Raw genomic sequence first — 25,523 nt, 5'->3', positions numbered from 1 at the left:
TTTAAGAGAGGAGGAATATGTTTTTCCTTTAGTAAGAGCAGGAGATTTCTCTCAGCATGGTTTAAGGCAGATTGGAGGGGGAAGAGGTGAGAGGCTGATTAAGGGTAGTTTGTCCTGGAGACAAGGAACTGAGTGGGACACTTTGCTACTATTCCGCTACATATTCACTTCTAGCTAGTATTTTTTTTTTTTAAAAAAGAGTAATCATTTCCATTCATCTTAAGACTTAATACATTGCATGTACCGGTATTACAAACTCTGTAGTGCATTTGCTTGCCATGGAAACCTTAATGTGAATAAAGTTGGCCTCACATATGGAGGCGGATCTCTCCCCAATATTCCCACCTTGAGGTGGGCGATATCTCACTGATCCGATCATGAGCCCTAGGGCCCAAAGATCGGATCATAACAAGGGGAAAACGAGTGGTGGGATTGAGGACCAAATCAACAAACCAAGGCCGGCTGATTGACATCTGGCTGACTTTCAGCCAGATATTAATCAACGAAGCCAGTTCGAGGGCCCCATACACTGAGCAATAAACTGCCGACTTAATCTTAAAACGGAATTGGTTCTCTTTTGGCTGGTAGTTCCATTTCAGCTTTCAGTAGGATACAAGGAGTAAATGCAACATCAGTCGAGGGCTTTCATTTGCTCTGGATTATATAGTGTAGTACTTTAATCATTTGCAGCCAACGTAAATCTAAAGATAATCTACCGGTAAACAGTACAACGTAATGGCATGGAGCTATACAGTGGCATAATCTATAAATACAGCTACACACAGTAATCAAGTACAAAAATCTATATTTAAGCATCTGAATTGAGAATCTGGATTATATTTATAATGCCGGCTCTAGGCAACCTGGCTGGCCACCTCTCCCCCCCCCCCCCCCCCCGTGGCCAAACAGTATTGTAACCGTTTCAATTAAAGTCAATTGCTTATAGAATATCAAGTGAATTAGTGAACAGATCTCATAGACACCATTCACCAGAGAGGTATACCAGTATAAGGCTTCTAAGATATCCATTTGAAATGTAGGGATGCACTGAATCCACTATTTTCTATTTGGCCAAAACCCCGAATCCTTTGCAAAGATTCGGCCGAATACCGAACAAAATCAGAAACCTAATTTGCATATGCAAATTAGGGGTGGGAAGGGGAAAACATTTTTTACTTCCTTGTTTTGTGACAAAAATTCACCCAATTTCCCTCCCCATTCCTAATTTGCATATTCAAATTAGGATTCGCTTCAGCCAGGCAGGAGGATTTGACCGAATCCTGCTGAAAAAAACAAATCCAAAATCGAATCCTGAATTCGGTGCATCCCTATTGAAATGTAGAGATGCTCAGAGCGATGATATAAAATAATAATAATAAAAACAAAATCAGTGCATTTTGTGGGTTAGAAGGACCAACTTCTTTGTTTCTTATGATCTAACGTCTACCTGATCTGTGCACTTTAATTATGAAATTGTAAGTACAATTTCTCTTTCATATTATGGTAATGAATATTTTCTTCAATATGAAAGGGTGACCTTTTCTTTTTCTATTCATAGTTTTATTGACTGGCAAATACACCTTTTCTATTGGTAGAAGCACCTTGTGTGGGGGCAATGGAAATGCTCCACATTTGAATAATACATTTCGCCTGTCTTTCTTATAATTTCAGGTGTTTTAATGTTACTGGTATAATGGTAACGTTCAAGATGTGCTTTGCCTTGATGAAACCATTTTGCAACCTACTGGCTTTCTATGCTTTAGGTGTGCTGCATCTAGTGCCCGTACAAGCAGATGTCACAGCGGTAAGTACAACAACATACAATTTCCTTTATTTGTAATGCATTTCCTGCAATTAACATTGTACTATGACATTTTTGCTCTAACAATATTGTCTGAAGGGGTAATGCCGTTGTAAAAACACCAAATGGTATTTGCTTAAGCCAGAGAATTGGCTGTGATATTAAACCGGTTACAGGAAATAAGCAAAACATACAACTTCAGCTTGTAGATCAGTGATGTCCAGAATTAGGTCATCCAAAGAAGTCAGTGGGGGGGAATTTAAAATATCATCATGGAGGGCCACATACAATCCTTGAGCCTCCAGCTGGCCAGCCTAAATAATAATGTAAGACTTTGAGAAGGAAGCTTTGCAAATTCCTAAGGAAGTGCCACTTTTTTTTGTGTAGGTTGGTCTGATCTATAGGCTATCAAGCCTGGAATTCAGCCCTTAAAGGGGAACTCCACAAAAACATAACTTAAGCTTTTTGAAAAGTAAACATAATTTCAAGCAACTTTGCAATATACATCATTTAAAAAATATGCATATGTATGTAATCTCTGACTACTTTGCTGAGCTGGTTGACTGCTGTTGGTTAGTATCAACAGCCAGCTGTCCTCAGCCTGCATCCTCCAAACCCCACAATTCCCTGCACACATGATTTCAATAAGGAAAGGAACATCACAGTGCAATGCATTGTGGGTTATGTAGTTCCTGCATGCTGTCTGTAAGCTGTGGAGTAGTTGTTACAATTTGTACCATCAGTGTTTAGTCCCTCCTTCCCTGCCAGGATTTCAAATGATGCAGAAAGAGAAGAACTGTTAAACAGCTGGATTTCAGCATAGACAATGGCATTTATTCATACTTTTTGAAGAAATAGTTAACTGTGATGGATATATTGGGGGTTTCTGTGTTATGTGGGCCTCTTTATCAAATTTTGGTTTGGAAGACAGAGTTCCGATTTAAGGTGAAACCTTGCCTTAAGTCACCAAATGAGCAAATCTTCCCTCCGACATGCCCACCTTGGGTGGGCGATATCATAGCAATGCAATTGTTTGTCTCTAAGGCCAACAATGAAGGGGATACGAAAAGTTGGAGAGAGGACCACATCAACAAGTCGATGCGGTCCTTGATCCGAAAAAAAACCAAGCCTCCCCAATCAAGATCTGGCTGATTTTTGGCTAGATATTGATCGGGGAGACCTGTCAGAGGGCCCCATACACCGATAAGCTTCCATGTCTAAAGGACCCGAATCGGCATCTTGCCTGTGTATGGCCACCGTTATCAATATAACATCTGCACTGCAAGTAGATGGGTAAATCTGTATGTGTTAATATTATGCAGTGTACGCTTATGCAAAGATTAACAGTATATGCGCCTCAATATATAATTTTTTTCCTTTTGTAGTATGCATCTGACAATGTGTCTCGGACATTTGATGACCTACCAGCTCGTTTTGGATATAGACTCCCTGGTGATGGCTTAAAGGTACAATGAAATTGCTTTTATAATCAAATTATTGCATTGGATGTAAATGACGTTGATTCTGTTCTGTGTCTTTTAACCCAGAGGGTCACATTTCTAAATGTGCAAAGTAAATAGGTTTGTCCCCATGATCTCTGTAACCGAAACTTAAATACATCAACCGGGAGCAAAATGATACCCCAACAATTTAAAAGTTAAAAAATCCACATCTAGCAGCATCATACTGATACTGCCAGCTAAAAACTAATTTTTTTATTGCCAAAAAGCAAATTTTATTTGCCAAAATACGCCCCCGCATGCATAATTATTGTATTTTATGCTGTTTGCACATAGTCATTACATTGAAGGAGCCATGGTTGAGTTAATTTAATTTAGCTCACTTATGACATATGCTATTTGTTTATACACTGAACAAATCTCACGTTTAATGTGCTAAAAAAATGTGACTTTAGCTGTACAGCCTTTCCTGGTTATCAATAACTGCAGAAAGCGAAGCCTAACAAAGCATTTCCTGAAGGACAAATCACAAATAAGGTTTGACTTTTCCTCCCAACACAGACTTTGTGGTTTCAGTTGTGCACAGGACATAAGCAATAGCAGATGTGGTATTTCATGTTTATGACATGGTATATAAAATCATCATATAGATCTTAGTACATTAGCCTTTCCAGGAATGGCATTGCAATTTTTGTTTTTTGTTTTACTAGTAAAAATTGTTTATAGTATCCATTTAATTCTGTAAATTGGTCTTCAGAAAGGGTTTGACTGGAAGAATAGAGAGTATCTTTCTGGATATTGCATTGTACATGTGATACTGTCACATGTACAATGGAAATTGGCTAACTGCTAACACTACTTCAATAAATAGCTGATTTCCCATTTTAGAAAAATACAATAAAATAAATAATAAATAAAACCCATGCAAAATATATGCACTTATTTGAATTAGTTAACCAGAGCCCTTTGTCACCTAGGTTAAACAACCAACCTTTTACACACCTGGTTCATAGTATATTCATATTTCTTTTCACTGAAATCTTATGTACCACTGTGTATGCACCAAGTACCCTAAACTACTGTGTTTGAAATACACAGTGCAACATGGCTTGTTGAGTGACAGCTGTGACTGGGCATTGCCCTTTAAGGGAAAATGTAATCCCCCCAAACCTGTTTTTTAAACCAATATCTGCCTGGCACAAGGCCCTTTACTCCTTTCCCAACTGCAGTTTTAGCCGCACATAAAAGTCCAGTGTACCTGCTCTAAGAGTTTTGCCACAAGCTTGACATGCACTATCTTTGGCCGCATCACTTCTAGTATCGGGTCAGGCAGGTCAGGACTGAGATTCAAAATAGGCCATGGAGTTTCAACTACACAGAGGCACAAACAGCCTCCCACAGGCCCAATAAATAGTGTATCATACCTCCCAACTGTGCCGTTTTTTGTGGGACAGGTCCCAATTTTGACAGTTCATCCCACAGTTCCGGTTTCCTTACTAAAATGTCCCAACTTTCTCTTTGATCTCCTGCACCGAACAGTCAGAAAAAGATACAAAGTTTCTAACTTAATTGGCTTTGGGCAGAGAGGCCAGAATAGATACTTAGATATTTTTGTAACAAAATAAGTTAAGCAGGTCTCTTGGAAACTGACTTGCAGTTTGACGGTGGTGGTAGACGGGGAGATTCGTTGCCCAGTGACAAATATTCTCTACTGCGGACGACTAATCTCCCCAAAATGCCTTCCAACCGGCAAGAATACGAATTGCTAGCGGGGTGACATACATTTCCGAAGCTGCCTCACGAGGTGACTTCGTAAATCCGAAGCGATTCGTGGGAAGGCATTTCGGGGAGATTAGTCGTCCGCAGTAGAGAAGATTTATTGCTGGGCAACTAAACGTCACCGTCTGCCACCACCCTAAAGGGCAATTCACCTTCATCAGCAAAACTGTAATAACACATAAAAACCACAGAAATGTGTTTAAACTTTCATAACCTGCCAAATTTTGTAAAATGGACATGGGAATTAGGTGGTGTGGCCACAAAATGGGTGTGGTCAAAAAATTTCACCGCGCGCCAAATCTTTTTGTCCCTCTTTCTATTTCCAAACTGTTGGGAGGTATGGTCTATGGCAGTGACCCCCAACCAGTGGCTCATCAGCAACACTAATCCATTGGATGTTTTTTGTTTTTTTTAATAAATGGTGTGCAGGCAAGTAAAAAACCAGATGTACTGCCAAACAGAGCCTCGTGTAGCCTGCCAGGCCACACAGGGGCTACCAAATAGCAGATCACAGCCCTTATTTGGCACCCCCAGGAACAGCTTGTGTTACTACCCAACTCTTTTACATTTGAATGGGGCTCATGGGAAGAAAAAGTTGGTGACCCCTGGTCTGTTGCATCTTACAGCAGCCCATTTGCCAGACTGGGCCTGGGGTCAGGTACTTGCAGACAAAAACAGTATTTTTCAGGTTGAAATTCCAACTTGCAAATACGTGTAGGATTGTGGGTCAGGGGGGGGGGGGGTCGTCTGCGGGACAGGGCACATCTTAATATAACCTAATCTACCCCTCCCCTCTGCCTCCCAATGATGACACTTCTGATATGCAGGTCTGAGTTCAGGTCCAGACGTCAAAAATGTAACCCATTTAGGACTCTCTGGCAGCAATAGCTAAGCACCAGCATGAGCTAGATTTTCCATACTTTATACTTTTGTTTGTCTTATCGAGCAGCAACTGCAATGGAGAAATAATTAACATACTTGGCTGCACTGCAGTGTATTTTAATCAAATTAGCTTAATGGCCACTAGATGGCGATAAATAGTCCTCATTGCAAAAAAAAAAAAACCGTGAGGGAAATATTCTGTTATTGCAATACTTTTTCCTCCTTTCTTTAATTAACTGAATAGGCAAAAGAGCAACATGGTGCTTATCTGTTTATCTGGACCGGAGTATCTGTACTGTACAAAGAGTTGCAGCATTTAATTTGCCATGTGTTCTTAAAGGCATTAATGGAAACTGGTGATGAGAAATAAAATGAGAATGAGTATAAAGTGGCAAGGCTTGGGAAAACACATAGAGGCAATAAAGAGAAAACAGGATAAAGAGGCATAACGCAGAATATGGGAGCAATACAGTAGAGTAGGGGGAATAAACCAGGAACATGACAGAAGATGTAAATGTAATTAATAGGGAGGGAGTCATAATGAAATGAGAAAATATTTGGCTGAGGGCTGAAATTGCAGGAAGAAAAATTGAGGAAGAACTAGAGCTGGAGTCCTAAGATAAAGGGTTCATTATTAAGGGCAGAGACACTCGGCAATTTGGGGAGAATAGTCGCCCGGCGACTAATCGCCCCGAATTGCCGCTTGTGTCTCTTCCCTAAGGAGTGAAAATATGATCATGAAGAACAGAGTACAGGTATAGGATCCGTTATATGGAAAGCTCCGAATAACAGAAAGGCCACCTCCCATTTTATCCAAATAAACCAAATTTTTATAATGTTTCCTTTTCCCCTTTAATAATAAAACCGTACACTATAAATGATCCAAATTAATATATGATTAATCCTGATTGGAAGCAGAGACTGTTTATTGGGTTTATTTAATGTTTACTTGATTTACTAGGAGACTTAAGGTATGAAGTTCCAATCTATGGAAAGATCTGTTATACAGAATGCTCCAGGTCCCAAGGATTCTGGATAGGAAAACCCATTCAAAATGGAATTTTAGAAATGGAAGCTAGGGACTGATGAGCAATCAAAAGCATATTAATGATGAGAAAAGAATGTGGAGAGGCAAAATAATTTTGTAAATCTGAGCCCTCCCAGTGCCAGGGACCAATGTAGTTCCTAAATGAGGGATTTTATAATAAATATTGATTTACTCCAAATACCTTATCCTAGATTGCTTGTTCAACACCATTTTTCCTATTGTTTTTCAGGGATACTTAGTGACTGCCAAACCAGACAATGCTTGTCAACCAATATCTCCACCACCAGTCTTGCGAGACAACGCCTCTAGTGTTTTCATTGTACTCATCAAGAGATTGGAATGTAACTTTGACCTGAAGGTAAGCCAGAAAATGTGTGAGTGGGATTTCCAGGGCAGATTTTTTTTTAAAGTGGACACGTCACCCAGACATAAAAAGCTGTATAATACAAGTCCTTTTCAAATTAAATATGAAATCCAATTTCTTTTTTGTCACTGCTCACCCTACATTCCCCCAGTTCTCTTAACCATCTAATTGTGTAGCCAGGACATGGGGATGAACATAGGGTCCCCCATTCTGGTGCACAAACAAGATTTTGAGTTGATACAAGGCTTGCTTAATAACAGTGTCCATAAAATGGCTCCTCAAAAAATTTATACAGTGTAATTAAAGTTAATTTTGCTTGACTAATGTGATAAAATAGGATTTTAAATATTTTTTTTGGGTGACTGGTCCCCTTTAATAAATTATTTCTTTATGAAAAGCGAATTGATCAGCACTTGTATAATATTATGTTACCAGTATGCACATTAAGAGACTGTATTAACACTCATTGTATAATACAGTGGAATAAAGATTCCACTAAAAGCAACACCATTTGTTTTATATGGTTTAAAAGTGTGCATGATGTGTAATAGATGCATATGTATATATATATATATATATATATATATATATATATATATATATATATATATATATATATATATATATATATTCCATTGAGAAAGGTGCACACCAGGATTTTTCAATTAAAACTTCATGTTTATTAAATAAGTTTAAAACATGAACCGGCCAAAGTTTCGGTCTTTCTCTGAGACCTTTATCAAGAGGGTCTTGATAAAGGTCTTAGAGAAAGACCGAAACGTTGGCCGGTTCCTGTTTTAAACTTATTTAATACAATGTCCAACAGACCGCAGCACACTGACACGTTGTTTCTTGTGAAACTTTTGTGATTTATTGGCTCAATAGACAAAAAAATGCAACGTTTCGAGTCTCACAGGACCCTTTATCAAGCATATAGTTACAATCATTACTCTGTGTTAAATAGTGAACAGGGAGGGCGGGGAAAGGTCAGGGGGAGTGGTGGGCGGGAACATCAATTACAACAAATCACATTTTTGATACATATAGTGTGTAACAATCAAATTATCATTAAACATTGTGTTTAGTGCCCATCTTCATGAGTATCATTAATAAGTGCATCAAATACATATAGTATCATGTAAAAAATATATTATTTGTGCTAATAAAAAATCTCCACTGATTAAAACCATTAAAAAAAATTTTATTGTTTATTTTTAAAAATCTTTTGAAAAAAAATTTTTTTGTTTATTCATTTTGCTGGAATACCAGCAGTTAATCCCTGGTTGAACATAATCCTGTGTATACAATCTCGTTTTCATCATTTTAACAATTGGAAAATCTGAGATGCTCATATTACCTTTCTTGCAACTTTCTATTCCATGACTTCTTTTGCAGAAGGTAATGATAGCACTCAGAATTATCCGATTCCCAAACCATTCTTATTACCCTTTAGAAAAAAAGAAAAGATCATTAGTTTTCAAGGAGTAATAAGTATAAACTTCAATAGTCTACTAACCTACTGATTAATAAATAAAGCAGGAGTGTAATCTCTATTCAATCCTCTAGGCCATACCGTGTCAAGCCTGTGAATCCACTGCATCTCCAGTTTGTGTAGCAACATCTGTCTGTCCCCCCCTCTTCTGGGTGGTTCAGCTGAGTCAATTATTTGAAATTTAAGTTGACTTACTGAATGTTTTGCTTCCTCAAAATGTGCAGGTACAGGTAATGTCGTTAACCCCTTACGGATAGTGGATTTATGTTTCGATATTCTGTCCTTAATTTTTTGGGTCGTTTCACCCACATATAAAAGTCCACAAGGACATTTCAATAGATAAATGACATAAGTGGACTCACAGGTGTAATATTGCTTGATGGCGTATTTCTTGCCCGAGTGTGGATGAAAAAATGTATCCCCTTTAATGACTGAGTTACACTGTGTGCAACTCAGACACGGGAATGTCCCGAATTTTGGCTTCTGTAAAAAACGAGTGTTTAATAGTTTATTGCTACCCACATCTGCTCTTATGAGTCTATCCTTAAAGTTTTTTGCTCTTTTATACGCTAACATTGGTGGTGACTGAAAACCAGGCACATCTGGTAGGCATGATTGTAATATATGCCAATGTTTGCGTATAATCTGCCCCACATGTTTGCTCGCCGTGCTGAAATTGCTCACAAAGGCCAGCCTATCCGTTTGTTTCTCCTTTTAATAGTGCTTCTCTGCTTTTTTGTTGTACATTGTCTAGACTGGTATTTAAAACCTTCTTGCTGTATCCTCTTTTTGTAAATCTATTTGTCATATCTCTCAACTGTGCCTCACATTCTAAGGGGTCACTAGTAATACGTTTTACCCTCACAAATTGTGACAGTGGAAGTGAACATTTTAATGGCTCTGGGTGAAAGCTAGCAAAATGTAAAAGGTTATTTTTATCTGTGGATTTCCTGTAAAGGCTAGTTTTCAATTTTTCACCTTCCCTCATGATTAACACGTCCAGAAAACTTAGAGAAAATTTATCTGAGATTACAGTAAATTTCAGGGTGTCCTCCATCTGATTGAGAAATTGATGGAACAAATCTAGGCTCTCACTGGAGCCTTGCCAAATCAATAGCAAGTCGTCGATATATCTTAGATACAAACGACAATGCGACTTGAAGAGGTGATTGTTATAAACAAGGGTGTCTTCCAAAAAGGCCATGTAGAGATTCGCATATGTGGGGGCCACATTACTGCCCATGGCCGTCCCCCTCAATTGCATGTAGAACGTGTCCCCAAATAGAAAATAATTCTGATGTAACACAACCTCTAATAATGAGAGAAAGAGAGATTTTTGTTCAGCAGTATATTCCGTAACATTTAAATGAAACTTAACGGCATTAAGACCAGCATCATGTATAATAGATGTGTACAAACTACATACATCAAAACTGACCAGCAAAATTTCTTGTTCAGGTAATACAACCTCCTCCAATAATTCAAGTAAATGAGTTGTGTCCTTGACGTACGACTTAGTGTTCTGAACAAGAGGTTGCAATACCTTCTCAAGATAGATTGCCAAGGGAGACAAAACTGAATCTGTGCCCGCTACAATTGGGCGGCCTGGTGGATTGTGGAGATTCTTGTGAATTTTTGGTAAAATATAAAAGACCGGTGTAATGGGTTTCTCCCTAATGAGATAGGTTTTAAGATCTTCACCAATAGTACCGTTCTCCACAGCTGCCAGGACTATATTCATAATGCTGAATGGATGTTAAGGGATCTGATTCCATTTTTTTGTATACATTTGAATCTGATAATTGTGACATTATCTCATCCATGTACAGTTCCCTTTTCATCACCACCAAGGCCCCTCCCTTATCAGCAGGTTTAAATATGAGTTTCTCATTATCTTTTAATTCCTGCAAACATTTACGTTCCTTATAGGAAAGATTTGATTTAACACCCAACATTGGATTGCGTTTAACCCGTTGTTTCAATTTATCCACATCATTGTTAACCAATTTTATATAGGCTTCAACCACATTATCCGTGGAGGGGGTATAAAATTACTTTTGTTACACAAGCCCACCCTTTTAAGTGATAATTGCGAGTGACCCAATCCCCCATTGCTGTATACAGTGTCAGGGAATGCAGGTATCTTTGAAAAATCTCTGTAGATCTATATCTAAAGAAAATGTGTGTGTGTTTTTCTAAAGGGTAATAAGAATGGATTCGGAATCGGATAATTCTGAGTGCTATCATTACCTTCTGCAAAAGAAGTCATGGAATAGAAAGTTGCAAGAAAGGTAATATGAGCATCTCAGATTTTCCAATTGTTAAAATGATGAAAACGAGATTGTATACACAGGATTATGTTCAACCAGGGATTAACTGCTGGTATTCCAGCAAAATGAATAAACAAAAAAAAAAATTTTCAAAAGATTTTTAAAAATAAACAATAAAAATTTTTTTAATGGTTTTAATCAGTGGAGATTTTTTATTAGCACAAATAATATATTTTTTACATGATACTATATGTATTTGATGCACTTATTAATGATACTCATGAAGATGGGCACTAAACACAATGTTTAATGATAATTTGATTGTTACACACTATATGTATCAAAAATGTGATTTGTTGTAATTGATGTTCCCGCCCACCACTCCCCCTGACCTTTCCCCGCCCTCCCTGTTCACTATTTAACACAGAGTAATGATTGTAACTATATGCTTGATAAAGGGTCCTGTGAGACTCGAAACGTTGCATTATTTTGTCTACTGAGCCAATAAATCACAAAAGTTTCACAAGAAACAACGTGTCAGTGTGCTGCGGTCTGTTGGACATTGTATATGATTGATACCCATGGCAGAGTGGGATTTTGACTGCTAAGCACCTGGTCCTCAAGGGATAAGAAACGGAGGTGAGCGCTTCATTCTTGTGTTAAACTTATTTAATAAACATGACGTTTTAAAGGAGAAGGAAAGGATTTACATGAAAATCCCTTTAATATAATTACCATACTTCTGCCTCCCAAACAGCTATAGCAGTTCTTCTGGATGAGCATTATTTATCCAGCTTGCTGTCTTGAAAGTAAGCCCTCTCTTAAATAGATTGCAGTTGCCATTTTCAAGCTGCTGACATCACTTCCGCCCGTGTCTCCTACACTGTAAACTGCAGCTTTAGGGAGAGGGGCTGTGCAGGACTGTCTTGAAAAAAACAGAGGAGAGTTCCGATTGGACAATGGGATTAAGTGGGCGGGGCTAACGAGGGCAAGACTTTCAGCACATACAGGCTGAATATGCTAATGAAGAAAAAAAAAAAAACGGCAGCAGCTCAGCAGTGAGGTGCGCATGTGTTTGCCCGGGGAAATCTCTGTTGGAGGAGAAAGGAAGCAGCTCTGGATTGAAACAGGTACTTAATAGCAGGACCTGACTTTGCCATTACAAAGGCAAACTAAGCAACATTACATTGAGCTGGGGGAATATGTTGGAGACTATATTAAGGCTGAGATTTTTAGGGAATGTTGTTTAGAGACTTTCCTTCTCCTTTAATTGAAAAATCCTGGTGTGCACCTTTCTCAATGGAATATGGATAATGCAGCTTTTTTAGGGTAGCACCAAGGTATGTGATCTAAATTTTTTTGAATCACTAATGGATGGTGTGCGCTAGGACTTTGAATCTATATATATATATATATATATATATATATATATATATATATATATATATATATATATATATATATATATATATATATATATATATATATATATATATATATAATGTTCAAAGTGGACCAGCACACCGAAGTTTTCAATCAAGAGTTTTATTTTAACATCACTCATGTGTCCAACGTTTCGGCCCACATTAGGGCCTTGATAAAGGCCCTAATGTGGGCCGAAACGTTGGACACATGAGTGATGTTAAAATAAAACTCTTTTGATTGAAAACTTCGGTGTGCTGGTCCACTTTGAACATTGTATACACTGATTGACCAAGCACCCATATTTGAACAACAAGGAAGGAGTGCAGGTACTTTGTGAATGCTTATATATATATATATATATATATATATATATATATATATATATATATATATATATATATATATATATATATATATATATATATATATATATTATTTTTCTTTTCTGTGGCCTTCTTGAATGTTGTTTGAATGTAGAGCTGTTGGTTAGGTGTAAGTGCTCTTCAGCAAGTCAGAATGATGTGTGTTAAGTATATTGAAGTAGACTGACCATAAATGTGTAGTTCACCAGAGTGTGACATACCGAAGGACATATTTTACAATTGATTTCCATTCTAATCATCGCACTTGTGATTATATAAGAATAACCCTGCTAAGACCTCAAGGACAAAGACAAAAGTCTTAAGAAGACAAGGCTTGATGGAACATGCTCTTGTGCTGGAAGCAGAGGCTCCGTTTGCCAAGACCCTGGTTTATGACAGATTGGTTGGTCACTTAGTGGCCTGTACCCCAGGCAACAGTACATAAATAGTAAATTGCAGGGGCGTGATTCTGCAAACAGCCTTGAATAAGACAAGGAGTGCTTTATATTACCAGCTCTGCAAAGCGCAGTTTAAGCAGAAACCGTCAGTTTGGCACAGTAATATAAACAAGCTGTGGATTGCTCTATTATTCATTTATTTAACTGGAGGCGAACAATGTGTGCATCTGATTGACATTTTCTCCTCCATACACTGGGATATATATATATACAAGTGTATGTGTTTGTTTGCGTATAAGTATATCTAATTTTATTTATTGAATTGGGTTGCATTACTTCCACATAAGATCAACTATTTTTGTTGTTAATGACCTTTTAAAATACCTTGTCAGGCACAATAGATGCTGTAACTCTTGGCTCTTTAAGCACAATCAAACACCCCCTGGCCACTCTTACATTTATACTTGCACCCACACAAAGTGCTCTGCATACATCTCTAGTACAACTGATCCATGGGCCTCTTTCTATTTTAGATTCAAAGTAAAATAACAGGAGGCAAGTGAAACAATGCTGCAGTGAAGGGAATAAGATTTCTTAGCCTTAGAGCAATGACTCCTACACAGTGTATTGATTGGCTAAGGTTTGTTTGTTAATTAGTGTGGCCGTTTCATACGTTCTGCCAGCAAAAGAGGGCTCCCTACCTATATGCATGCAATCACATTCTGCTTTCTCTCACTGCCACCTGCTATAAAATTGTCACAAAAATCAAAAGATTCTAGTTCATATATGTATAATGCAGGGCAATTCTGTGGCCCATGGAAAACAATTGGTACTATATTGAAGGGTATGTGTGTGTATGTATATATATATATATATATATATACAAGAGTCCTCTGCACTCAACCCATTATCAATATATTTAAGACAGCGACATTTTGTGCACACTGCTACTGAAAAATGCCTTACCCTTTAAACAACACAGGGATTGTTTGTCCATATATTGAAATATATTTAGGCTGGCCAACTACATCAAAGTCATCCCATATCTGGCCAGTCCTACGCTTAATTTTCATCTGATTCATTAAGAATTCAATTGCTTAATTATAAATTTTACAAAGTTTTACCTGCAACTTACTTGCTGCTTTCAAAGTAAACCTCCATACTTGGCTGCCCTTTTATTAGACACCAGTGGGATCACCTGACTATAGCTGGGAGGGGTGGGAGCTACAACACGGAGCTGGTCACTGCTCCTGTATAACTATAACAAACAAGGGAAAGTTGTGCTCACCACTAATTTTTAAAAACATTAGGCGGGGGTGCAATGAGGCTGTGACCACAAAATACATATAGACAAATACAAGAGTCCTCTGCACTCAACCCATTATCAATATATTTAAGACAGAGACATTTTGTGCATGTCTAATGGGTTGAGTGCAATGGTTTAAAAAAATAGTGGTGAGCACAACTTTCCCTTGTTTGTTATAGTATAGTATATATATAATAGTATAGAAAAAAACACACCACCCAGGACTTTATATACTATATAAAGTCCTGTGTGGTGCGTTTACTGTGTGCTGGTTAGGAACAACAAGAGAGATAGTTAAGTCAGGCTCATGCTTTTATAAGGGTTGGAATGTTTCTGGTCTTCAGGTTGATTCGTGTATAAATCAGATCTACTGTATTCCTTAGTCGTGTTCATGTTCTGCATGAGTGCAGTACTGTGGAGTTAACCTATAGCAGTCATAGTCAAATATGCATTGTCTGGTAATTCTCACTTATTATACCGTTTGAAATGGAAAATATGATGTTACAAAAAAAATCTGGAAAATATATGCAAGAATCCCTGTAGGAAAAAATATAAAGCCACTTTCAGAGTGCTCCAGATGATTACTGGTTATTTTTGCTGGAGAGAGAGAGCAGCCTTGTATGTGGCAGTTCGTGTTAGAGGTTAAATAAAACTGGGAGAGAAGATAAGGAAACATAACATTTATTATGTAGCCAGCCAGTGCCTCCATTATTTAGGAATCCTGTTTAAGCAATCAGAAGGGTTGGTAACCTTTAAATTAACTTTAATATGATGTAGAGTGATACTCTCAGATAATGTGCAGTTGGTTTTCATTTTTTATTATTTGTGCACTTTTTGATTTATTTAGCTTATTATTTATAACCTCTCCAGTTTGCAATTTCAGCCATCTGGTTGCTAGGGTCCACATTACCCTAGCAACCATGCGTTGATTTGAATAAGAGACTGGAATATGAATAGGAGAGGGACTGAATATAAAGTAATAAAATGTAGCCATAACAATAAATGTGTAGCCTTACAGAGCATTTGTTTTTAGACCGGGTCAGAAAGCTGCAAAGAGGGAAAAGGCTAAAAAATAAATTAATGAAAACAATTGAAAAATACAGTAACATACTAAGGGGGTTATTTATCAAAGTCAGAATTTATCTCAATATTTTCTGCTACAAACTCCGATCAAATATGCACGTGGTTTGTTTCGCTTAATTATTATTACATTTTCCTGAAAATTAGCTTTGTGGGAAAAAATCTGATTTTCACAATTTTTTTCGGATTTTTACCTGAAAACTTCAGGGTATTGCACGAAACCCATCGCACATCAAAAAATCAGTGGGATTTCTCCCATTGACTTATATGCAACCTCGAAAGGTCTGAGATGCGGATTTTCTGATTCGGTCTTTACCATCCTCGAGGTTTAATAAATTCCGAAAAATGTGCTATTTTTTTTTTTTTTTTTAAAAAGTCCATTTTTATAAAAAAATCACGAGTTTTTGTGATTTGTTAATTTCGTAAATAACCCCCTAAAAGTTAAACTTAAAAGCTAAACACCCCTTTAAACTGTTGAAAGAATTTCTCATTTGAAAATTTAAGCTTTGAACCTGGCTCTTTCCCACAGAACCATATCTTGAGTTTGGCGCACCCCTAGTTATAACAAGCACTGCAAGGGATTTCAGGTGCAACGGTTGCTTGGCTGAGGAAAGCAGCTGTATCTTCTTCTTCTTGTAACTTGAAGTTACATCATACGGAGTTCTCCAGAGATCACTTCTGCACATAATTGCTTGAGAAGCATTTTTGCACGATTACATGAGTAAACAGTTTTACCGGCAGCAATTCCCATTAACTTCAATATACAAAGGTATTTTCAGGACATTTTATCATCCGCATGGGAGAGGATATAGCATAGACAAAAATGTGCCGTTACCCGGTGAATCAACTTCAATTCAGTGTATTGTACAGTCGGGAAAATCTAATCGAGAAAAACTCCATCCATAACGAAAGTCTGTCATTATAAGCATCTTTCCAATATACAGCCATTAAAAGCATTTCCAATTAGAAGTTATGTGTGAGCTGTGCAATTTGAATTTACTTTTTAATTTTGTCTAATTTTTTTTTTTTTTTTTTGCTCCAACTTTTTCGAGAAGCATTATTGATAAATGAGTTAAAGCGGACCTGTCACCTACATATAAAAATCTGTATAATAAGTCCATTGCAAATTAAACATGAACACAAATTCTTTTTTTCATTAAAACATCCATACCTGTTATAAAGGTGTTTAAATATCTGCACTATCAATTATATATTACCTGCCCTGCCTCTATGCCTGAGGCAGTCGATTACTTTCACTTTCCATTCAGCAATTCCTATATGTCACTGTTTTTCTTACTTTGCCCCTTCCCACCCAGGGCCGCCATCAGGGGGGGAGTTGTAGGGGGCCCCGAGGGTAAGAGGGGCCCCGGCCACACCACACTTACTTGATTAGCCAGGCCCCCGATCTTTCTGAGAGCTGCTGACTTCGTGAAGGCATGGACGTTTAAGGGGCCCTGGCCACCAATTTTCTTATAATGTGGGTGGGGGGGGCCTGGCCACTAATTTTTTTTTCTGATGTGGGGTCATAGCCACCAATATTTTTTAATGGGGGGGGCCCTGGCCACAAATGTTTTTTATGGGGGGCCCTGACCACCAATCTTTTTATTTATTTTTTTACATGTGGGAACCCTAGCCACCAATATATATATTTTTTTTTTTACTGTGTGGTGGGGAGGGCAGACCTGTAGGTGGGGCATGAAGTGGGCGCAGCCCAGGGGGCCCAGGAAATGTTGTCGTACGGGGCCCTGCGATTTCTGATGGCGGTCCTGTTCCCACCTCAGGCTCTATAATAGTGTAGGGCAATGCACATGGGCATTAGGTCCTCCATTCTGGTGCATACACAAGATTTTGGGCTGATACACAATCTATCTTGATAACAGTGTCCACAAAATGGCTCCTGCCTGTGTGATGTGATTGTGTAATTACAAGACTGAAGGAAACTAAATTTAAATAATAATATAAGTATTAATAATATTAATAATAATAGTGTAAGTAAAGTTTATTTTGCTCAGCTAACATGAAAGAAAAGAATTTGGAATTATTTCTTTAAATTCGTGGATGGGAGTTAGGTCGACTTTGTTTTAATAAAAAAAATTAGATGAACTCAAGTTCTAGTAAACAACCCCCTTTAATGTTTTTTTTGTTTTGTTTTGTTTTTTGGTAATGTAACTCAAATACAATTTCTAAGTAGCAAATACAAAGAGGTGTGTGTATATGTACATCTCACAGCATCCTAGATACCATATATTTATGTAACTTTTTTTAATCTGAAATGTTTTGGAACTCTCTTGCCTCTTGAGATGCTAAATTATACCCATAACCTCCCCGGAGAACATCAGAGTTAAGAGATTTTCTGCTCAGAACTGTGTTAAGGCATAAGGTTTATTACAATATCCCCATTGCAGAGCTTTCCCTTATTATTACATTAAAGGACAACTATACCCCTCACACAATGTAGGTCTCTCTAAAAAAATATTGCATAAAACAGCTCATATGTAAAACACTGCTTCGTGTAAATAAACCATTTCCATAATCATATATTTTTTAGTAGTATGTGCCGTTGGGTAATCATAAGTAGAAAATTGCCATTTTAAAAAATAAGGGCCACCCCCTGGTATCGTATGATTCACGGTGCACACAAACATACCAAACAAACTCTATTGTTAGGTCACATGAGCCAATTAACACAGAGTTCTGTCTTTTGTTTCCTCACTTCTTCCTGTTCTTCTGTTGCTTAAGTATTCATTTTGGAGGTATAGTTTTCCTTTAATAGAGCTAACAGAACATTGTTTCTGAAGAGGTCATGCATATAAGACCTGGTAGCCTTTGTAGAGCAACTCTGCTGTGAACAGGCCCGGACTGGCAATCTGTGGGTTCTGGCAAATGCCAGAGGGGCTGCTATAAGGTCCCATTGAAAGTCAGTATTTAGTGGGCTGGTGGGGGCTGTTTGGGCCTCTATGTGGGCTGATTGGGCCTCTGTGTACCTGAAATGCCAGGGCCTATTTTAATTCTCAGTCCGGACCTGGCTGTGAAGCTTCTTCTGGCATGTAATGTAGATTATACCCAGTGGCATAACTAAAGGTTACTAAACCTTTAGTGTTCTTAAAGCTAAAGGCATTATGGGAGGGTAGTTGGCCAAAGGCAGGAAAGTACAGGTGTGGCATGCATTATACAGAAACCAGTGAGAAATATAAGCAATGTAACATTAGAATAGCAGATTTGAAGCCTCACTGTCCATCTGTTTTTGGCTTCAGGGTTTAGTAGCCAAAAGTACAAAATGTAGCGATCGAGATACGTTTTGTACTTGGATAGAAATGTTCTGTAGGGGGAAAAAAAGTTGTTCCTGAATCTCAAAGACCTTAAAGGAGAAGGGAATCTACTGAAGCAGTTTATTGCTAATAGATTAGCCACAATAGTGCAAGCTATAACACTATATTTATTCTGCAGAATGCTTTACCATACCTGAGTAAACGGCTCTAGAAGCTCTCTCTGGTTGTTTAGGATAGCAGATGCCTTATTAGCTTGTTGTGACATCACTTCCTGCCTGAGTCTCTCCTTGCTCTGGGCTCGGATTACAACAGGGAGGGGGGAAAGAGGAGCAAACTGAGCATGCTCAAGTCCTAGCCCTGGACGGTTAAGCTGAAAACAGGAAGTCTGATACAGAAGTCCATGTGTACACAATAAAAGGAAAGAAATGCTGTGTTTCTTTTGACTGAGGACTCAGAGAAGCATTACTTTGATGGTTTACTGGTGTATTTATATAGAGCTTTCTGATAAAGCTTACTTCATTTTGGCCTTTCCTTCTCCTTTAACACATTATAGAGTCTATTAATAATAATGAGTCCATGTAGCACTGTAAAAATGTGGATCATATAAAGTTTCCCTGTGGGCTCTGGAAGCTATCCATTCATAAATTCCATTTTATCTGTATCATGACTCTTAAAGTCAGATCCACCCAATTAACTTTCAAGAATAAGTTAATATTACACATTAAATTACTATTATGTACTTTGGTCTAATTATAAAGTATTGCTCAGTATTTCAGTGATGATATCAATCTACGAGGAGTCTCAGATTGACTAAAAATGCTGGCAGGGCAAAGAATTTGGAACATTAAACCTTCAATTAAATGTATTTGAAGCCCCCACGTGTGTTAATGCGTGGACTCTTAAAAGACACAGTGACATGAATCCTATAATTAGTTTTTACTTGATGTATTTAATGAATTCTTAAAGTTTGTTCACCTTTAAATTAGCGTTCAATATGATGTAGAGAGTGATACTCTGAGACAATTTGGTTTTCATTTCTATTATTTGTGTTTTTTTGGGTTATTTAGCTTTTTATTCAGCAGCTCCACAGTTTGTAATTTCAGCTAAGGCTGAAAATTACCTAATGCCCTAGCAACTATGCATTTATTTGAATAAGAAACTGGAATGTGAATAGGAGAGGCCTGAATAGAAAGATGAGTAATAAAAAGTAGCAATGGCAATATATTTTGTAGCCTTACAGAGCATTTGTTTTTTAGATGGGGATCAGTGACCCCCCCATTTGAAAGCTGGAAACAGTCAGGAGAAAAGTGCAAATATTTCAAAAACTATATCAATAAAAAAACATAACCAATTGTAAAGTAACTTGGAATTAGCCCTTCTATAACATATTAAAAGTTAACTTAAAGGTGAACCAACCCTTTAAATCTTAAAGGTGAACCAACCCTTTAAATCTTCACGCATTTCTTCTCTCTCTCTACATCAGTAACTATGAAAAGAAAATGGCTAGTTTTGTAAATGAATAGGGTGGTGTACTTTGTTAAAAGTGGCACTGGCTTCCGGCCGTTTTAGAAAATTTTAAGAATTTAACTTAAAGATGAACCACCCCTTTAAAAAGTCTTAATCAGCCTTGGCATCATAAGGACACAACATATTTAACACAATTTTTTAAGACTTGAGTGTGTGGTCATATTTGTCTTTTATATACCAAGTAATATGCCCTCCTGTGTAGCTATAAAATATGGCTTTATTTGTAATGAACTTTGCTTTTATACATTACTTATTAATTAAACACTTAAGCTAAATAAAATAAAAAATAAATAAAATAAAAAATAAAATCCAATACTTGTTGTTTTGAGATTCATAAGCTAGAAGAATACTATGCAACAAATGATGTGCTGTTGCAGGTGCTGAATGCCCAGAAAGCCGGCTACAAGGCTGCTGTTGTTTACAATGTGGACTCAGATGACCTTATCAGCATGGGATCTAATGATGGTACGTGCACACTTTTTACAAAACACAACTGTATTGGGAAAGAAAATTACATACTGGTGGGTGTCATAGTAAAAGGATTGACCCATTTAATTATGTATATTAGTATATTACTATTTTATATATTTATCAATATCAAGTCAATGTCCCATGCTTAGAGAGAGAACAGTTTTCAAGAACATCATACTTTGCATATAAATGCATTTTTTTGTCATTAATTCTCAACAGTCATCTGAAATAAAGGTGTTCCCATTATTTAAACCAAGAACCCAGAAAATGTACTTGCCATCAAAATTACAACATCCCAGACAAGTTGACTATCTCTCAAGTTGTTGAGGGTTTTTTTGCCCACTAAAGAGAAAGCAAATGTATTGCAAGGGCCAGGTAACTGCTTTCATGCATGGTTTAACCACAGTAGATCAGATGCTGAATGAAAGTAGAGGAGTGTGACTATTCCATGTACGCACCCAAACAAAAGAATGAGGAATCTTGACATGGATGTTTCTACACAAGTCCACTAGACAGATTACACAGAGCCCTAAAGGCAAGTGAAACATGGCACCCTATGACTCAGATGAAATGATCATTCTTTATAATGGTATAGTGGACATCCTTGCCTTGTTAACCATATGCTCACTTGTAATAGTTTTACCGCACCACCTGAGATTTATAGGTTCTTACGCCTAGACTGCTATAACTTCCTGAGGAAACGGCCACACACGGGGAAATTACAGCCTATTCTGCAATTATTATACAATATATGTTGTCGATAATCAGCAGAAATCAACATGCAAGTATTAAAACCTGGATTTTGCTGTTAATTGCAGTTGATATATTGAAGCAGATTGACATTCCGTCTGTGTTTATTGGGGAGTCTTCAGCACGTTCTTTAAAGGAAGATTTCGCTTGGGAAAAGGGGTAATGTATTATCTTCACCTATTTTCCTTGTGGTGTATTAAGCAAACTCATCTAAACTGAATGTTTTCTGTGTAACAATAACCAATCTATACTCTAATGTATACTCTGTGTACCACCCTACTCCAGATGGTTTGTGTAACACCTTCGTAATGCTTCTCTTTACTCTCAAGTGCCTTTTTCTGAGTGTGTGACAAAGAAATCTTTTTGTAGTGAACCAATATAATATTAATAACACACCCCTCATTGTTCAGTGGAGATCTCCCTCTCAATTGTGCTTCTTCTTCTTTCTTTGTATCTTTAATTATTTTCTGTTTTTTTTTTTTTACTCCCATTCATTTCCCCATAAGACCTATTCTGAGGAGGAGTCTAACCAAAAGAGGGCACTTCAGAGTAAAGAAATGTATCTGTATAATGCAAGACTGAGTATTTCTGTTTGAGAATATTAATAACATTACTGTTTCAAAATCCTGGCAGGAAAGGTGAACAAGTTTCATACTTGAAGAGAAGCTAATCTGCTCCTGTACAGTCTGCTGTAGTAAACAGGTCTTTGCTTTCATGTTTAATCAGATATAAATTAGATGGCCAGCCCCAAATGCTCCATGCACAGGCTGATGAGCTGATGCCAGGTTTTAGTAGTCTGTGTATGGCCATCTTAACAGTATTAAATTCAAATAAATATGATGCAGAAGAGTATGATGAGAGACATAAAATGTTATGCTGGATAGGGTAGGTATTAAAAACAACAAGAAAGTGTGATTGACCTGCCCCAAAGCAAGCAACTACAAGCAACAATTAAGCCAGAAAAAAAAAGTCAAAAATCACTTGTGCACATTTTTCTCCAGAAATTAATATCCTTTCTCTGAGTTTGGCACTCACACAAGCTATACTGTATATTCACAGAATATACAGTAAATGGCTACACAGGAATGTAACCTCCTGTCCTTGCATTTGTAATTAAACTAACTTCCGAAACGTTGCAGAAAATTGGCAGGCAGTATACAAAAGAAGTCTGATTTCTTTCATGAGATTTTTTTGCTGCCCTGAAGGAATAAAGGTGGGCATACATGGGCCGCTAAAAGCTGCCGACCTATCAATGTCAGATTATTTGATAGTGTATGGTTTTCTCTGATGGCTTTCCCAACCAGCATCTGGATGAAAATTGAGCAGATGTCATTTGGGAGGATTTGTCAGCAGTGAACAAGTCTATCTCCCATAGCAAAATGGCACTGTCTCACTGCTGCTGTGTCATTGATAGGGCCAGTATAGGCTGCCTAGGCTGGAGTGTGTGAATTCTGCCCCATACAGGAACAGTAATGGGTTGAGTGGAATTGCTGGTTAAATATGAAAATAAGTAAAATGAATCACAGGTCTCAAAAAAGAATAATAACTCCCCACATTGAGGAATAGGCCCAGGTGCACCGCCCTGAGCACTCGGCAAGGGGAGCGGATAAAGCGAAAAACTTGTGGAGCACTCGGAATTAAAGTTTATTTGCAGTAATTCTGCTGGAGTTCCTTCTTCTAATTTTGAATCATAGGCACTCAAATTAAGGCATTCTTTCACAAGGCAGGTAAAATCATGTTGGTAGAATTTTATTATGTCCATATATACAGAATTATGTGTTTTGTGTTACAAACTTAGTCATAGTCTATCTATACAGAGCTCTACCACTAATATTTAAACAAATGTGCACCAATCAGAGAACCAAATCAATTATCCAATTACCAAATCACATAGCTCGACAAACACACCAATCACGATTAAAAGCATGTGTAAGTGCAAACCAAGACTACACCCAAATCTGGAATAGTTTGTCTTCTGCCTTATGATGGTAGTTTCCTAAAGAAAGAGGCAATACTAAGAGAGGAATGATACTGCTAAATGTGTTACTTACAGCTCTCCTCAGTTCTGTGTTGCATTTAGTGTTCACTTAAAATAGTCCAGTTAATGGTATAAGTGGAACAAACATTTTTGAATAGCTGAAACCCAAACCTTACACGGAAGAACCTAGCATAGATTGTAGATAACTTGCCTAACAAGCCTTCAGCTAGGGCCAACCACAGTTTTTAGGGCCTCTGGGGCTGCAGATGCAATTGATTGATCAAGCCTCTTTCTGCACTTTTCATCTGATGATAGGTAATGAGACCTATAGTTTAAATGGGTAGATCCCTTAAAGGAGAACAACAGGATAAAACTAAATTACTCTCATTTAAAAGACGTATTTTGCAAGCACTCACAGTCCATAGCAATTCCTGTGTCCGTGGGTTCATTTGAGAGGAATGGCACTCTGAGCAGAAAGCAAGAACAGGACTCGATCTACGTCATAGAAATTGACTGCTCTTCCTGCTGGCTAAATCGCAATAGGAGAAATTCATTGTCTCTGCACATGCTTGAAATACGAACCTTTCCTCCGTTATACCTTGGTGCTGTCCCTGCTATATTTACATGCGCATAATTATTATTGAGGGAACTGAAGCAGGCATACCATACACAGGATGGCGGCAGCATTAGGCAAAGCAGGCTGTAAACCGGAGATATACATAACTACTCAAATTTACAAATAGGTGAGCTTAAAATATAGCGATCACACACTACTATAGTAGGACTATTCAGGGGTGTAGTGTGTAATATTTGCCTTTCGTTCTCCTTTAAGATCAAGTGCTGGTGAGGCACCATCTAAATATGCAGCAGAGAACAGGTTTCCAGGTCTCGGCATGACGTTTATGGAAAATGTACATGGAATTGAGGGTATAGTTGTAGAAACAGGCTGGGTTTATTTACAGAAAAGGCACTTAAAGGAGTATATGATGACTGTACAAATATGCACATTAGGGAGTCTGTGGAGTAAAACAAAAAGGTTGAACGTGACGAATGTGAGTTTTATGTCTGTCTTGACTATTATGTAACTTTGTAAATCTCCTGTTTCTATAAGCAAAGCAATTGGCTATACATTTTAAAGGGTGGTTCATCTTTAAGTAAACTTTTACAATTTAAAAGAATAGCCAACCTTTCCATTGAGTTTCATAATTAATTTTTTATAGTGTTATAATTATTTGCCTTTTTATTCTGACACTTTCCAGCTTTCAAATGGGCGTCGCTGACCCCATCTAAAAAGCAAATGCTCTGTAAGGCTACACATGTATTGTTATTGCTACTTTCTCTCATCTTTCTAGAAAGGACCTCTCCTTTTCATATCCCAGTCTCTTATTTAAATCAATGATTGGTTGCTGGGGTAATTTGGACCCTACCTACCAGATTGCTTATGATGCAAATTGAAGAGCTGCTAAATAACTCAAAAACCACAAATAATAAAAGGTGAAAACCAACTGCAGATTATCTCAGAGTTAACTTTTATCATATTAAAAGTTAACTCAAAGGTGAACCCCCCCTTTAAAGAAATAACTAAGAAACCTGCAGATCAGTTTAGACTTCGGATGACTTCATACATTTTGTCCCCACCAAAAACAGTGGAAATTGCACATGCCCACCCCCACTGTTGGCCAACAATAATTTTCCCATTTCAGAAAAAGAATCGCACTTTCTGTTGAACAACATGTTTTCTTGTTTCTACATAGTGGCTATATTGTGCTAGTCCCGGATCTGACCCTGCCATTGGAATACTACTTGATACCATTCCTTATCATAGTGGGAATCTGCCTTGTGCTAATTGTTATTTTTATGG

The 25,523-nt window shown here is 37.6% G+C and overlaps 1 protein-coding gene across 1 annotated transcript in view; it reads left to right on the top strand.

The window, feature by feature from the left end:
* The window catches only part of rnf13.L (ring finger protein 13 L homeolog), a 49,675-nt gene that overhangs the window by 16,016 nt on the left and 8,136 nt on the right, over positions 1 to 25,523 (top strand). Inside the window, 6 exon segments of the mRNA NM_001090240.1 lie at positions 1,672 to 1,804; positions 3,187 to 3,267; positions 7,200 to 7,328; positions 20,841 to 20,928; positions 21,753 to 21,843; positions 25,417 to 25,522. Of these exon segments, the coding sequence (NP_001083709.1) occupies positions 1,694 to 1,804; positions 3,187 to 3,267; positions 7,200 to 7,328; positions 20,841 to 20,928; positions 21,753 to 21,843; positions 25,417 to 25,522 (606 nt within the window). The 5' untranslated portion in view covers positions 1,672 to 1,693.

Source organism: Xenopus laevis, chromosome 5L (genome assembly GCF_017654675.1).
Source record: "Xenopus laevis strain J_2021 chromosome 5L, Xenopus_laevis_v10.1, whole genome shotgun sequence".
Classification (NCBI taxonomy): Eukaryota; Metazoa; Chordata; class Amphibia; order Anura; family Pipidae; genus Xenopus; species Xenopus laevis.
Note: the sequence above shows the minus strand (reverse complement) of the source record. Positions and strands in the feature narration are given on the sequence as shown.